The sequence below is a fragment of the Amphiura filiformis genome, chromosome 2 (assembly GCF_039555335.1).
Source record: "Amphiura filiformis chromosome 2, Afil_fr2py, whole genome shotgun sequence".
Classification (NCBI taxonomy): domain Eukaryota; kingdom Metazoa; phylum Echinodermata; class Ophiuroidea; order Amphilepidida; family Amphiuridae; genus Amphiura; species Amphiura filiformis.
In genome coordinates, this window is record NC_092629.1 from 24,505,145 (window position 1) to 24,523,146 (window position 18,002).

At 35.8% G+C, this 18,002-nt stretch overlaps 1 protein-coding gene across 1 annotated transcript; it reads right to left on the reverse strand.

Annotated features, from left to right (window-relative positions):
• Nucleotides 1–664: 664 nt before the first annotated feature.
• LOC140146010 (uncharacterized) lies at nt 665–17,095 on the reverse strand. The gene is made up of 2 exons (XM_072167749.1): nt 16,829–17,095; nt 665–2,952 (listed from the first exon to the last, which is right to left on the reverse strand). Exon 2 carries the CDS (start codon nt 2,925–2,927, stop codon nt 792–794), a length of 2,136 nt encoding a protein of 711 aa, XP_072023850.1. The 5' UTR covers nt 2,928–2,952; nt 16,829–17,095; the 3' UTR covers nt 665–791.
• Nucleotides 17,096–18,002: the final 907 nt, after the last annotated feature.

An 18,002-nucleotide genomic window follows, 5' to 3' on the forward strand; every position in this document is an offset into this window, starting at 1 on the left:
TTTTTGATTTTGGGGTTTGATGCACATATCTTGGTCAATTCTTGTTCTATTTTCACGAACAGGGTGTCAAATGAGAAAGTCCAATTAACAACATGTATATTTCAGAATAATCAGGTTGTTGAACAGCAAAGGTGACTATAACTGACGAGTTTCTTTTTGTGCCTGGTGTAGGTGTAGATATACGTCTAGTTATCTAGACTTGTTTGTTTTATTTCCTCTTTAACTTGGGACACTCAATCGACACTGATTGGCTAATTGAATTATGTCATCATCACATTGATACTTCATTCGCTGGTCAAGCTGTGTAGCACTGAACGCATGACCTAGTTCTTTTTACGCGGTAATCAGACAGAGCAGACAGACACCGCTGAAGTAATTTGCTGAATAGTATAGCTGATCTAAACAGAATTTCCTCCATACTTTTTAAACAGTCGATTTTATTTAATACAAAGCAGAAATGATGTGAATAAGATTAGGTGTGCCTCCTGAGAACTTCTGCTATTATTACAGACAGTGTTTCTGATTGGTTAATGCAACCTCTAATCAAAGTTTGCGTCCGTTGTTCGACTCTGCCTGTATTCGCTGGCGTAGTTCACGTTAGAATGTGACCGTTGCTAGGTCAACTGGCTCACGCTTTCTTTGTTGATGCTGCTTCGATACACAAAGCCTATGGCATATCATAATTCAGGACAGGTGTATGAGCCCAGGCTTGAACCAGTAACCAATGGTTACTAACATGCACTACGGCAGCGAATATGAGACATAATTATATTTCCCATTAATTTTGAGTTCTAGGCAGATTCGGTGATACTTGCCAATGTCTTTGTCCATGCTTCAGCGAATTGAATGTCTAATTGTTCTATATATTGTCTCGTATATAATTGTTTGTACAACTCTACAAAATCTAATTTATCATATTGTCGAAATGAATATTGTTGAAGTGAAAGAAACTCGACAAATTGCTTACTTTTTTGGTACAAATCTAATTCTGCATTGAAATCTCTTAAAATATCATGAGCATTTCTGTCTTGAATCACGTATGGCGACGAAAAGGCTAAGCGAATGTTTTTGCTGTGTAGAAAATATTGCGCTATGTAACTTCTCCAAATATCACTTACACGCCCATTTACACTCAATGGTAATGCCATGTAAGCAAATGCCGGAGCAAACCATAATGTTGCCTGGGCATTGAAAGGTGCATATGTACCTCTTGGCAAAACGAGTGGCCGATGGGATGTTGGAGATGCGCGGAAGTTAAAAGGTACGTCGCGTGTCATTCTATAAATAGCATCTACGTCAGGTTGATTATTAGCTAATGATTGCAGTATTCCAAGCTGAACGTTTCGACGTGAGGTACATAGCTTAGGTAGTGTCTCATTACTTTTAATGTATTGCAGAGGAAAACCTCTTGGCCATGTACGGGTTTCTTTATCCCCGAAATAGGGATAAGGATTCAGAAGTATATTTTGTGAGTGTTTGCAGACTTTGACGTGATCGAAAGGTTTTTTGAAATCATTTAAATCTGCTATTCCATCATTATCGTCATCGAAATCCCAAATCAATTTAGCTTTGTGATGTATAGCATACATATATCCTATATTTTTCCTTCCAAAGCTGTTTAAAGGTATAATTTCTGATAATAAAGGGTATAGGATAGTTTGTTCCTTCACCGAAAGATATTTTATTATTTTTGAATAATTTGAGTTATTTTTCATTCCGATTTTAGAAAGGTATGTACTTTCTAGTGGTGTTTTGGTGTCAGCTACTATCACTAAGCACCAGTTAGGAAGGGATGCCATGCTTTTTACAGCTTTTGTAGGATAGTTAATCGTCGTAACAACAGCCCAATTATCGCACCCTGGCATCTTGTCCATGATTGCAAAAGCGTTGTGATGTGTTGTTAATGATGGCATTGGAAGCAGTTTCTGTACGATATCACCCGAAAAAATTGACCCAGTCACGGCATCAGATACTAGTACTGGTTTGTATTCATGAAGTTGTTTCATTACTTGTACAGATGATTTATGGTGAATGACATATTTCGAACAAAAATCTGGCTTTATGTTTTCCAGGACGCTTGTTTCGGAGTTCAAACCACGACCTATAGGCCTATGAATAATCCTATTGTTATCTGGTTGAAAGTCGACGTCATCGTATATTGACAGCCAAGATCCCAAAGATGAACCACCATAATTAGTATCAATCAAATCTATTGTTGCGTTGCATTGTTCCGCGCAATATTTACGTCTTGCGATTCTTTCTGACAAGTCTTTACCTACAACCACAAACATTTCATCTATACATGCTATACCTGTAGGTGTTGCTTTTTTGTTTTCATGTGCCAAACCGTAGTATAACTTCGTTGATTTGAGTTCATTTAGTCGTTTTAACAACTGTGGGACGCATAGAAAAACATCATCATCTAGTTTGGCCACAAGTAATGCTTCTGGATATGTTTCATAAATGTACTTATACCAAACGTATAATTTATATCCAAATTTCACGGCTCGTCCTTGGTGTGTATCATTTAGGAATAAAATATCGTTATATTTATCATTTTCTACGATTGTATCATTTGTTGGTTGATCGAGAAGGAATTTGTAGATTATTCTGAAAGGAAGCGTATCTTGCAAAATAGATACAGTAGAAAGCCACGTGGAACGTGAGGCGTTCCTAAAGTCACTGTTTAGATCTGCTGATAATATGCCTAGTACTAGAAGGGGTCTGTTGTCAATGGTTGATAGTGAATTGTGGTCTTCATGCTGAATCTCTCTCACTGAACTACGGTCAACAGGTTGCCACGTCAGGTGTGTAGAAAACAACAGGTGTTCAGAGAAGCCAATGACCAAAATGACAGAGACTATACAAACCATGAGATACTTCAATCCACTTTGCATGTATAAAACGGAATGCACTCTCCACTCCATGGTGTTCGTACACTGAGATTGGAAACTGAAAGAAGAATGACAAAGTATTTGATTAAACATTTTTTAAATATAACAAGAGACTAACAAGACACTAACTGTACGGTCGAAGTGTTTTTGATCATATAAGAGAGGTTGCGATTTCCAATGTACGTATCATACACTCTACGAAATAAAGGAAATAAAGGAATATAGGTTCTCTAAAGAACCAAAAATGGTTCCAAAACCATCAAAAATGACCCCAAAATGTGATACAGAACCGTTTTCGGTTCTTTAGAGAACCTTTAAGGGTTCTCCAAAATTAAAGAACCTTTTTAGAGGTTCAAGAAGGAGGGTTCTCCGGAGAGGACAAAAAAAGTTTCTATCTAGAATCTTTATTTCTTAGAGTGTACACACGTGAATCTATTCAAAATCACTCTCATGTGAGCGTATGGGCGTACGATACGTACGTTTGGAAATCGCAACCTCTCTATTCTGCAATAATTCACAACCCCTGCCGACAACATTTTAATTGGATATATAAAGTTCTATATAATAACTATCTTTTGGTAGTTACTGAGGTAGTAACAGAAAAGAGTTCATCATTAAAGGGTCTCGGCCTGCACCCCGGGATCCCACCCGGTGTCGAATACAATTTTACATACTAACAAAATAAGTTATGTTGCATAGCATTCATTTTAGTAAAGAAAACGCTGCGCAATTTGTGTTGCAAGGGTGCATACTACCAAATCACTGTCCCTGGACAGTATTCATACACGATAGAGTGTAAAAGGGGCATTTTGTGATCCTAGCATCCTCTTTGTATAACATTAATTTTTTTCACGAAAAAGCTTATTCCCAAAATTTCAGTTGATTCCGATTTTGCGAGTTATGCATGATTATGTGTATTACTAGGCATGTCACAGTGGCTGCACAATACTTCTGCCACACTGTGCATGCAAGCATAACAGTAAATTTAAAAGCGCGCGCATGAAAGTTGTTCAATTTTGGCAAACATCCATGTCGAAAAATTAATTTCCTCATATGTGCTATTTATCACAATTATTGTTTGAATTTTTGATATATGGTGTGTGAAACCTTTCTGTGACTACCATCGGTTTTTTTTAAATAAATATTGCTTCGTTTAAGAGCTACTACCTGTTTTTATGGATTGTTGAAGATGCCTCATAAATCAATAAATATAGGCATTTTGAAAAAATCAAGACCTACCACCACTTAGCTGAAATACTAATCTTTCTAAGCATGTAAAGTATTTCCGTCGACAACGAATGGCACACTTGAGGAAAACGATTTGAAACAAAACATTTTTTAAGTGTGTTTAAAGGAGTAATATTCAAACCACAATAGCTCTAAGCCATTGTGTGTGTCCAAAGCCACACCATTTTTGTATACGCGGTATAGTAGAGTAGCTGTTCATTTTACTGATTATCTTCCCATGTTAATCCAGATAACAAAATGTTAATTTAAAGTCTCATTGCAAATGAATTTTTATTTTTACTTTTCGGATTTGGCTTTGAGCAATGGTGACACATACCATATTTACAGAAAAAATTTAAATTCTATTCCAGACACCGTCAAAATGTCAAAGTTTGTATTTTTTGTATTATATTAAAGTAATTAACTGCATATTCTTTACTCAACATCATAACAGGTTCATACTTGACAAATTTATGATGAATGAAAAGACTTTCATTAAATATTGAAAAAAAAACCAAAATTACTCATGCCTAATTTACCTAATAATATAATGAATACATAATTAGCTGTAATAAGCTAATTTGCATAATTGATTACTTTTTGTGTATTTTTTTGTTATCAATTGAAAGAACTTTGCATACATATGTGTGCGAAAAATCCGCACCCTGATATCATGTACGGTTTTCTTTTGGCATCAATTTTGCATATTAATTAGCTGAACTTAGTCATTTTTTCAACTTTAATTTGTCTGCAGATTGCTAAAATAGTATATTTGGTTAATTTATTATAATTTTTCGATGATAGATTTTTTAATTTTGTTTTCTTTGACGAAGTTAGAAAAGATAGGCAATTAACCTTTAATACTTATATTAACGTTGCTTTTTCAAGCAAGTGTCCAAATAAACCTTCAAAATCTCGAAATGTGCCAATTTTGTCATTATAGCAATTTGTGGCAGATTTGCATTCCATTTATGAGCATCTTAAAATTGACACTACATCACAATGCATTGACCGAATTCTTTTTAAAATATTTTGATGCTTTAATGATGCTTTAATAAAGGTCATTCATGTAGAAACATTAAATAACGTGTTTCTGATGCCCCTATTTTTGAGGTGATATACCTAGTATTACACTGCTACATCATGTCCATATACCACTGTGTTGTATTTTCGTTCTGGTGTACCAGAACGTAAAATACACCTACTCATGTTACTATCACGGCATGGGAAACAATAATTTTCAATGTGGGGCTTTGAATATGATAACTTGAAATTCATTACAACTTAAAAGTTTGCTGTATTTTTGTGTATCAGTCAGTGTGGGAATGCGACATGTAGCTAGACTATGCCATAGTCGAATTTTGATAAATAAAAATATGTTATTATTAATCATGATGAACGTTGAACTCAAAATTATACTGATGTTTATTAAAATTAAAGTGTTCAAAAGTAAAATGGTCATAGAGAGTTTATATAGTTGCAGTAACAGTAGGCATATGTTATTGAATGCAACATATCTTGCATAATTATAATGGCTCACTTCAATACTACACAATTCTGATTTTGGAATCTACCAGTTTATCGATCGCGAAAGCCCGAGTAAAAAATCCGACTATGTACTTTGGATTTTAAGCAGGACTTTACCCCGGGACTTTGTCTCTTATACACGTTGTCAATCATACTTGTTTAGCAATCCAATTTAACTACAAGCATAAAGCATGGAAATACAAGACGCACTTAACGTACGTCCATACACCAAGTGAGAGTGTAACTTTCGCGCCAGGACAAAGCGCCGCAAATTCCACAGATTGTTGTGTACGATGTAGTTAATGGTAATGGCAGGTGCCACATGCCAGGAGGATTAAGGGGGCGCAACACTAAATCACTACGCATTTTATGTAAGAACGAAATTCGGCTAATATTAGGTATATCACCTCAAAAATAAGGGCAGCAGAAACACGTTATTTAATGTTTCTACATGAATGACCTTTATTAAAGCATCAAAATCAAAAAACGAATTGAAATCGGTCAATGCATTGTGACGTAGTCTCAATTTTAAGATGCTCATAAATGGAATGCAAATCTGCCACAAATTGCTATAATTACAAAATTGACACATTTCGAGATTTTGAAGATTTATTTGGACACTTGCTTGAAAAAGCAACGTTAATTTAAGTATCACAGGTTAATTGCCTATCTTTTTAACTTCGCCAAAGAAAACAAAATTAAAAATCTATCATTAAATAATTATAATAAATTAACCAAATATACTATTTTAGCAATTCCGGCCAATCTGCAGACAAATAAAAGTTGAAAAAATGACTAAGTTCAGCTAATTAATATGCAAAATTGATGCCAAAAGAAAACCGTACATGATATCAGGGTGCGGTTTTTTTCACAAACATATGTATACAAAGTTCTTTCAATTGATAACAAAAAAATACACAAAAAGTAATCAATTATGCAAATTAGCTTATTACAGCTAATTATGTATTCATGATATTATTATGTAAATTAGGCATGAGTAATTTTGTTGTTTTTTCAATATTTAATGAAAGTCTTTTCATTCATCATGAATTTGTCAAGTATGAACCTGTTATGATGTTGAGTAAAGAATCTGCAGTTAATTACTTTAATATAATACAAAAAATACAAACTTTGACATTTTGATGGTGTCTGGAATAGAATTTTAAATTTTTCTGTAAATATGGTATGTGCCACCATTGCTCAAAGCCAAATCCGAAAAGTAAAAATAAAAATTCATTTGCAATGAGACTTTAAATTAACATTTTGTTATCTGGATTAACAAGGAATAGAAACGGTAAAAGGAACAGCCCTCTACTATAGCGTGTATACAAAAATGGTGTGGCCTTGGACACACACAATGGCTTAGAGCTATTGTGGTTTGGAATATTACTCCCTTTAAACTCACTTAAAAAATGTTTTGTTTCAAATCGTTTTCCTCAAGTGTGCCATTCGTTGTCGACGGAAATAATTTACATGCTTAGAAAGATTAGTATTTCAGCTAAATGGTGGTAGATCTTGATTTTTCAAAATTCCTATATTTATTGATTTATGAGGGATCTTCAACAATCCATAAAAACAGGTAGTAGCTCTTAAACGAAGCAATATTTATTTATAAAAAAACCGATGGTGGTCACAGAAAGGTTTCACACACCATATATCAAAAATTCAAACAATTGTGATAAATAGCACATATGAGGAAATTAATTTTTCGGCATGGATGTTTGTCAAAATTGAACAACTTTCATGCGCGCGCTTTTCAATTTACTGTTATGTTTGCATGCACAGTGTGGCATAAGTATTGTGCAGCCACTGTGACATGCCTACTATACAGTGCACAACTTATAAGTTCCCCTAATGATTTTTAAAATAAATCGAAAATTATTTAACGAAATGTAAAATTGTAAAAAGTTATGAGTAACCTTATTTGTTTTACAAATCTGGGCCAATTTGTAGTGTCACACATCATTGCGTTTGGCCACAATGGTTCATTATGTAAAAAAGAGGGAGTTTTAAAAGTTGCACCTGAGTCCATAGGAGTCAATTGTCAAACAATACAGTATGTTAGGCCTGTCCATGTGTTTGTAAAGAGATAACGTGGTGAAAGACAATTTCAGATACAACTTATGAAAATCGTAATGTGTAAGTCAAATTTGTTTGGGAAACGAGCACGACATTGAAACGCAATAACTTACCAGACATTTTTTTTCTTTTTTCAGCCAGATTCACTATAGACGTGTCCTGACGAACAGTCGTGACACGTCGACGAGGTGCTCTCGGCTGATTTTTCGCCTCTCCTGTCAACTGAAATTTTGTTCTCAATTTTCGAATTGCATTAGGCCCAACTCCCATACGACGAGCAATTTCTTTCACCGGTACATTTTCATCCAGCAAACCTATTGCTCTACCGCGAAGAAATTCGGGCAAACGCGGCATTATTAAAATGTGACTTTTCACATGTGATGAACTACTGGCGATGTGGTCTATTCTCACTGCAGTACATACCCCTTCCATCTCAGACATTTATCATTAAAAAGAAAGGAATAAAACATCTGCTTTGCTTTTCAAGAAGAAGAAGAATACCAAAGATTACGTTTTCTTTTACAAGCACATGAATATCCCTGGCCTACTGTATTGTTTGAGTATTGAGTCCTATGGACTCAGATGCAACTTTTAACACTGTTTAAAACGGTCTCCTTTTTTTACATAATGAACCATTGTGACCTAACGCAATGACGTGTGACGCTAAAATTTGGTCCACAAGTGTAAAACAAATAAGGCTACTCACATCATTTTACAGGTTTGCATTTTGTCAAATAGTTTTCGATTTATTAAAAAAAATACGTAGGGGGGAACTTATAAGTTGTGCACCCTATAATATAGTCCATAGTGAGTATGAGATTGTAGCGACCATATCTACCGACATGTTCACTTTAAATCACTCAATATCAGCTCATATGAATTCGACAAGTGTCTTCAATGATAACATGCAGAAAAAACCGGACATTTTATCTCAAAAGCAATTCTCTGTGGCGGATGAAGACAACTTCCGATTTTGAAATGTGAGTGGTGAATTTAGTATATTTTAGGCCATATTTTTTGCACCGCGAAATAGCGAAAAAAAGTCAACGGTCATCGATATATGCCGACAAATGTTTTGGAATCTACAGAAACAGAGCTTTAATTTGATACCAAATTTATTTTTCCAAGTATTGCAGGGACGCCAGGAATGGCGCTCGAAGTAGGCCAAAATCACACGTTATCCTATGGGACGCTTATTTAGTGTTGCGCCCCCTTGTAAAACTAAAGCAAGATCTGGGCGACCAATCACAATACAGATCTATTTAAAGATGCATTACATCATGGCCAATTTTAGTAAGCTAGAATTTGGCCTATCTTTACATAGAAACACGTGTTAAGAATGTTAACCGCAATCCAAAGTGAGTAGGCCTAGTCCACTTGGGAAGTCGGGTTGGGAAGCTAACAAACAGAGGGAGTACGGTGACTGAAAAGATCAGATATGTGAAAATCTATCAATTGCACACAAATTAATACAAATCAGAGTTTTATGCTTTAATAATGTAATAGCCAGAGTATGCAAAATGTGCAAGTGGACTACGGAGAAGTGTAACATGTATCATGCATATATGTGGCATAAAGTGTGCACAGGATGCAGGCTGTTACAATGTAAACATCTCAAAAAAGTAACTAACCCCCCTTAAAATAATGGCCATTATTCAAAAACGGGCTATTGTATAACAAATCTGTAAAATGCGTTGGAAGCAGAATTTATTTCTGCGCATTTTGACACCTCATTTGATACGATAACCCAGAAAAGAATAAAACAACAGTCAATTTAATGTAGTGAGGTCCCGATTTGAAAGTTGCACTTACAATAATACAGAAATACTCAGATATCATCACACAAATTTCCTTCCATTATACTTAATGCAAATCCTAGTGAAAGATATGACGCTTCAAAATGGTATCGAGACTTTTGGGACACCTTGTATAACATAAGAATCGGATTAAATCATGGGTCAAATATTATGCTTGTACATATTTCTATTCGACTCTGAAGAGGACATGACAGTACGAAAATGGATTAAATTTGTGAATTAAATATATTTTTGAGTTTGTGCTGTAATTTCGTTCTGGTATACCAGAAAGAAATTCAATATATCTTTGCTAAACGAATTAATCTGCAAAAACTTTTTGGTACATAAACGTTATGATGATGCTGTGGATCACGAAATACCCTTTTAAGCTTTAGAAGACCTCAAATAACAGGTCATAATGTACTGGCCTTGTCCTATTGTATTTGTTCATTTGTGCACGGAGACAGTAGCGTAGCCAGTGGGGGGGGGGAGTTCCCCCTGACAAAAAAATGAAAGAAAAAGTGCCCTCTGACAAAAAATGAAAGAGAAAATCAGGAGGGCAAAGGAAAAGAAAAGGGCAAGGAGCCCTTTTCTAGCAAAATTCAGGGCCAAAACAGTGTAAAATACAATTTTTTTTTGCGCGCTACGCGCGCACATTGTAACAATAAAGCCCTTTTTTAGCCGGATAATGGGCGAAAATAGTGTAAAATACCATTTTTTTCGCGCTACGCGCGCACATCATCCAAATAAGGCCCTTTTCGGGAAGCTCGAAGACATACAGTCTCTATGCATTGTATGATGCAACTGCAATTTTTTTCGTCTGTGCCCCCAAAATTTTATTTTGCCCCCCCCTGACCAAGAAAGCTGGCTACGCCCCTGCACGGAGAGCTTTTTTTGACGGGGCACTACACCATCGGTTTCAGGGCGTAGTTCATTGAACTCAGCGGGCTGCTATTTGAAGTGCTTTTATATTATTACAAAACGGATCGTGGTGATTGCCTTAAGGGAGGTGTTATGAGCGAACCGTGGTTTGGATTCCAGAGGGAGGGTGCCTGTAAGAGGCACAGCCATCAGAAAATGAATAACTGAGATCGCGCGCCAAATAAACTTACTGTCGTAATTTTCCAAGTCTTTAAAAAAAATAGACATAGGTGGGAATCGAACCCGGCACCTTCCGGTTCTGAATCAACAGATAGTATCACTAAGCCAACTTCCTATCTGCAATAAAACCTGTGATATTAATTCTTGATAATGTTTAACGGAAAAATCAATACTAATGTACGATGTCATTCAAACTCAAATAGAAGTCCCACAACTAAAGTAGAAATCGATAAATCTGCTCACTCAATCATCAAATAATCAATCGAAAAATAAATAAATAAATAAATAAATAAATAAATAAATAAATAAATGTGTCCGTTCCTCGAGCCCCAAAACATCATTAAATAAATATATAATATAAATAAATAAATAAATAAATAAATAAATAAATAAATAAAAAAATAAATAAAAAAATAAATAAATAAATAAATAAATAATACAAAAGAAATTATAAATTGGTTTTTCTAGGACCTACGCTGGAAAAATAAATCAGCGCATAAGAAATAGAAACAGACGCTCGGATTCGAACAAGCGACACTGAGAACAGCAACTGAGAAACCACAACGCCTTAGACCACTCGGCCATAGAAGCACACAGTCTTCTTCATGTCAAAAAAATATATTAACCTTTAACGTTGCGCAATATTGGCACATGACACGGACACATGTCTGTGGGTAAAGATACTGCATGATAGAAAGCTATAGAAAGGCGTGCAAAGGGACTATCCCTGAAGTTAATGGTCATTGACATGTAACCAATTTTTTTGTATACCAGCTACACTCAACCTATACAAAGAAGTATATTATTAGGCGTTGACGCAATCATGAATGCGGGAAGTATAAAACCATAGTCGCCACTCGTGCACTTGTTTGAGTCCACAGGTATTCCGGAAACAGCCTTCAACCCCGAATTCAGAGGTCGATTTTGGGTTGTTACATTCAAATACAAACTAATTATATCATGAAAAAAGCCACCAAGAGGACTACGATACTTATTCAGAGCCAATCTACATCCTGTTATTTACAAAAGCCGACGGTCAAAGTAAAATTATAAAAGGAGCAAGACCAGATATCAACGTTAAATTACGGTAAGCCTAAAATCGCATCGACAACGCCAAAATGCAGTCACACAATTTATAATAGGCCTATTACTAAATCACCACAACGAATTGTAATGTAGGTATGCAGAAAAGAGTTGTATTAGCAATAACAAAGTATGTGCAAAAAGATTGGTCTTTGGCATGTCGCTTTTTTGATGATCGCCAAAAATATGAAATTTTGGAAAAACGCCCCAAAATTTAAAACAAACACGAACCTTCCAAAATAAATATATATTAGCACGGGGTGCGGACATTTCATTAGTCCCAAACCTTCAGGATTCGATACAGGTTTGCGTTGTAAATGAACGCGTGAATAAGAATATCATCCCCTCTGGCCAGGGCAGCGACACTACCTCATTTGCATATCCAAATGACCCGTCTCCTCCGCAGCCAATTTGGTTCCGCTCCATCGAAATCAAGCTGGTCACGGAGGAGACTATCCTCCTTTGTGTTTGTTCATTTGTGTATGGAGAGCCCTTTTTGGAGTCCGTAATGACTTAGGCTACGCTCTCAGCTAGAGTCCGACGCTGTATTGCACTAGAAATACCTTTTCTGTGAAATCGCTATAGAGCCAACCGGGAACACATATTCATTTTGAAAATATAGCATTAAAATTAGTATCACCCTTGTGGCCCCCGTGCAGTGGAAAACCTTTTAAAATTCTTTCATTAAAAGGAAATGAAAATTTAAAAAAACACGGATCTACCTGTACACCTATAAAATGGGCACAGCAATTTGTCTCAAATATGAATCAATTAAGAAACATACGGGGTATGATGAACATTGACCTGACGCCATGATAGTAGGATCTATTAGTCGTTTTATATACAATGTATATACCGTATTGTCATAATACCAATATTTGTCATTATATATAATGAGTAATATTTAGCAACGTAAATGTGCAGTTCATATGCACAAACGAATACTGATCTTTATGATATTCAGGTTTATGTACATCACATATAACATGTCACATATGAGGTCATAAGTGTTGACCTTCATCTATTGTATTTGTTCATCTGTGTATGGAGAGGATTAGCGCCATTAAACGCCATTAAAACTCCATCAGTATTAGGGCGTAGTTCAGTGAACTCACCGGATTGCTATTCCACGTACTTTGCATAATACAGATAATATGTATTAATGGGTCGAGGCGATTGCATTGAAAAACCTAATAAATTATTCATAACAGTTACGTAATCAATCGATAGTGCGGACACTTTTCATTTGCAAACCACCAAAATTCGTGATCTTTTAGCGTTGGAAAAGAAACCACGTGAATAGAGTGCCCTCTCAAGAATATCTACTCTCTGCTCTGGCCCTAGTAGAAGTAAAAACGGATACTATAAGGATAATGAACTGAGTGCAATGCATTATTGTCTGTCCAATTAACTTAGACACCCAGTTTTTGTTATTTATTTGAAAAAATATCCACTTTCAAAGAAAGTCATGAAAGAAAAGTGTTAACATTCGCTGAGACCTAACGGGGTTTTTGTGTTTCAAAGCATTGAGTGAGAGTTTACCAGAAATTCTATTGAAATTGGAAGGTTTTTCTCAACACTTTAAAAATAATCCGGTAGAAGTTGGGTACCACTATTTTGGAAGGTCTCATTATACAGATTTGTAGGTATTGTGATTTTGGATAGTGAATGGATGAATAGTAAATTAATTATACTCCTCACCAAAAACATTTTATAAAAATGAAAAATATAATTCAGTTCATAAAATGCAGACAGTGTTTCTAATTAGCATATTTATTCTTAGTGTATTAACTCAGTGATCCCAGTTGTCCCTCAACCAATTACACCAATTCGGCGCGGTATTTGAATCTTGTTCTGTGCATGCTTTTGGCTTGGCCCAATTCCAAGAAAATATAAATTGTATGCCCTATGAATGTTCTGATGTTATTGGTGAGGAGTATAATTCACAATACACTCCAGACGCATAGCAACTTGCCCTATCATTTGTTATAATGCACCAACTGAAATTATTGATTGGCTCCAAACAAAGGATTTGAACCGGTGTCCTTCACCGAAATCATGGCACAGTGCAGTCCATTCAATCAAATATTGTCATCAACCTATTTGATCGTAGTGTATTTGTAATGCGAGCGAGACGACCTCTCGCGGTAGATTGCAAACATGCTTTTGTTGAATGCATTTGAGTAGACCGCCATTGTTGTGAATTAGTAAAAGGATCAAAGAAAAAAGGGTGGCATCACTGATCAATATGCATGATTACAATGTTCAAACACCCCTTACTGTAAATAGATTATCCCATAAAAAGTTTCAAGTCATTAGGAATATTCGGCTGGACCCAGATATCTTGCTGTAAATCAGTCAAAATTGAATAAAAGTAGAGAAGGAAGAATATTTTTTCATCGCTTTACTAATAATTTCTGTTAGGTCTGACCGTGTTTAGCAACTTTTCTTTCATGACTTTTTGCCAAAGTAAAAACTTTAAGAAATATATCCTAAAAACCGGGTGTCTAAGTTATTTGGACAGACAATAGTCAAGATAATCGCACGCGCCGTGGAGTTATTGCATTTAACTCGAGAGCCGATAGGTTCGAGAGCTAAATGCAATAACTCCATGGCAAGTGCGATTATCTTGACGAATGCATTTGCACGAGTACATTATCTGTCATATACTTTGAGTGTATTAAAACAATAGGCAATATTAATTGCTGCATTCATTATATTAGTTTGAATATTAGGTAAAATATCTTAAATTTTAAAAACACCGTCAGGTCATTGACCAGGTAGCATTTACTAGTAACTGGTCAAGAAAATCAATCACTGTATAAGTTAGCTATCAATGGTATCGATTGCGCCATACGTCATACTTTAGTAACTTATTCACGCATGGTTTGTAACCAATTGACTTTATGTTGTGATCATTTAATATCGTGGTTCCGAACACAGAGAGCACAAAGCAGTTGACCTGGAAACAATCGATGTTGACGTCCCACTACATGTAGTACTACGGTGAATGGAGATGAGAGAATAAACTTATTTATCAATATCAACTGGACTTTATAGTTCTACAATTTGAACTTTAAAATCTACTAATATTGTTAAAACACACGACAGTGGAATTTTTAAATTTGTTCAGTATTATAAAGCATGATCATGATAGTATACGCTAGTGTGTGTTTCCCGGGCGTGTTTATGTTATCTTAGATATAGGCCTACATGTAATTCACTTGTAAAATGCTGAATATTTTGTAATGGTGTCATCTTTTATAATTGTGACTCCTCGCCACAACTGAGCCCGGATGTCGCCAATCATCATTTTTGAGATATTCAACCAAAATATTCTGCTTGAAATTAGCTTTAAAATGATGTATATCATGTCTATAGTACTTGACATTTAAGTAGTGAAAAATCAATAAAACAGTCAATAAATCCTTTCTTTCCTATTGTTTATTGTTAAGTTCGATGGAGCATATCTCAATAGTGGCACTGGCGACATCCGGGCTCAGTTGTGGCGAGGAGTCACAATTATGGTCCACCTGTTGTTAGCCCTTTTTAATTAATAGAAGCTCGATTATTCTCATTTGATGTTTGATTTATTTGAGTTCATTAATCATAATTTATGGCAATGCATGATGCAGTCATATCTACAGTAGAATTTATCTCGACCTTTGCAGGACTTAAACCCCATTAAAAGCTATTAAACCAAGATAACACTCATTGAAACAGCTCAACTGATTAAATCGGATCTTCTCTGGTTGTGCACATGTGTCTGTTTTCATGTGCGATATCGCAATAAAGCTGGTATTATAGCTTCAGTTGGGTAACCGATTATAAAGGAAACGAAAGGAAACAATGGTATGTGTACCTTTGTTCACGAAATGAGACAATGGCCTGCTTTTTGTAAACCAGCATTCTTGAAAATGAGCAACATAATGATTGTTGACTTAACACGGTTTGGAAATAATTTCTTCATATTTTTGGTGTTATCTGTCGTTTACATATCCTTCCTAAAACACAAAAGTGCGACCCTCTCCAAACACCTAAATTAGTTAAAAATTTAGGACATGTTACAAAACTATATTGTCTAGAATTTTAGAAGAGTACTTTTAATATTGGCCGGTTATTTTTCACACAGCGACGTTAACTAGTCATATCCCCATACTTTTAACGTAGGGCTATTTCTAGAGGTCACGCGTCAATGGGAAAGAGCACTGTGTATTGTGTATAGGAAAACGGACAGTAACTGCAGTATGGATAGTTGCAAAATAGAACAGTTTGTAACCTATGATTTACAAAGCGCGCATGAAAAAATACCATACCCTATAACTATTTTAACACCACAGAATGTATATTCGTACTTTTTTGGTGGTATATATATCGAACATAGTTATATAAATTATATAGTAATGTGAAAGTAGTATTTCTAGTATTTGAGCGTGCACGTATTTCTAAAATCTATTGTTTAGCGTGCGGGTTTTAGATAATGTATTGTTTAGCGTGCAGGTTTATATAAACCTGCACGCGAAGTAGTTCGCAAAAATAATGCACGGGAGAAGAATACATAACGATGAATAGAAACGGGCACTAGAAGTATATGGCCAGATATCTAGGGCTAAGCCCAGAGGATGATTTAAGGAAGCCCCATCATGCACTGTAAATGTGTTATCACTAGAGTTTCAACTGCCACTTTACTTTTCAAATCCCATTGAACTCTGTGCAAAAGATGTTGTTTTAGAATTGCCCGTGTGTCGTCATTATTTGGTCGATTTCAGATCTTAAGTGATGTATGCATGAATGATAATTCACACCTTCTGTAGATAACATAAAATGTGAAATCGACCAATTTTTTGAAGGTGTATTTATTGCAAATATATCTGTCCAAATTCAAATTTAACCATGCACATGTGTATGCAGTGGGCGGGCAGTGCTGTCATGTTTACGCACACAGCTGTGCTAACCGCAAGACTTGCTGGGAAGTGCTTAAATCATCCTCTGGGCTAAGCCTATCTACACGTTGATAGCATTAATACATGGTATACACCTACATGTATGTCAACCAAAAACAAGGTCAACTTTGGCACTGCACGTCATTTTTAAAGGGAATTTTTCTATTAGGGCACTTACCGTGTTTGATAGCAAAACTCAGATTGGGTGCTGCGAAACTCAACTACCGATACTAGATGCTGGACGATCAGTATACTCCTCAGTAAGCTATCTTCAGCAATGCACAATCTTTAGCAAATGCATATAATGAATGGTTAAGTTTATTATGTTGAATAGCTCGATGGTTGAATTTTGAATAATTTTCTGTGTCCTTGGTCCTATTCACCATCTATTCGTAACAGCTCAATAACTTCATTTCTCATCTTCTCTGGCTGCTGCACACACACATAGACACCCCAGTCTATGCACACAATAACAATAGTCTGTGCAGTGATGTGTCACTCCCGCGTCTGTACTTAATAAAAATTCCCTTAAAAAGGGAAAACAGGCCTCAATGTAGAAGAGGTCTTAATTAGTTTGGGTACGGGTCACAGCGTCAAAAATTGCCGTGATAGTACGGCGAATCCTCTCGTTTTTCAAAAGCTACGCATGGCGATTTTGTTCGAGATAGGCCGAGCGACTCAGGCTATGCATACCATTTACACGATATGAGATACCACAGAGCCTGCGCAGAGTTTCTATTCTACGATTTGCGCATGATCAGTACCACATATAGTGTTGCCAGTACAAGAAAATTCGGTTTGTTGTCAGGTAAAACCCAGTTTTTGTTTCCAATACACTAACTCGAAATGCAATGCACTAATTAGCGGGGATTGCTGTTTGCTGTGGATATATTTTACTGCATTTTATAAGTAACGATTTTGAAATCAAAAGTCAAAATTGTGATATATTCAACTGTTTGAGAAATAAATTATATAAAGGAACCCGTGTAAGATCCAGGTGCTGTATCTATAATACAATGTACATTATCGACACACTATACCACTTTCTTTATCTGCGTCAATAATCGAATATTGATTTCAATCGAATTGAATGCATCTCTCCATTTTGAGTTTGTACTCCACCACTGAGCGATCTAGCGATCGATTTCTAGCCAATCAGATAGGACTCATTTTCTTCCGTTCGGTGAAATACCAATCGCCCGTCGCTCACAAAATCTGGGTCGGTCGGGCCCAGGGTTTTCTTTTTTCGTCGCCTTAAATAACTATATCGCATGCAGTAGGTTTCATCACAGAAGAGGATAAGGATGCTATAATATTTTTTGGAAGCAATGATTTTAAAATAGATGGATGAA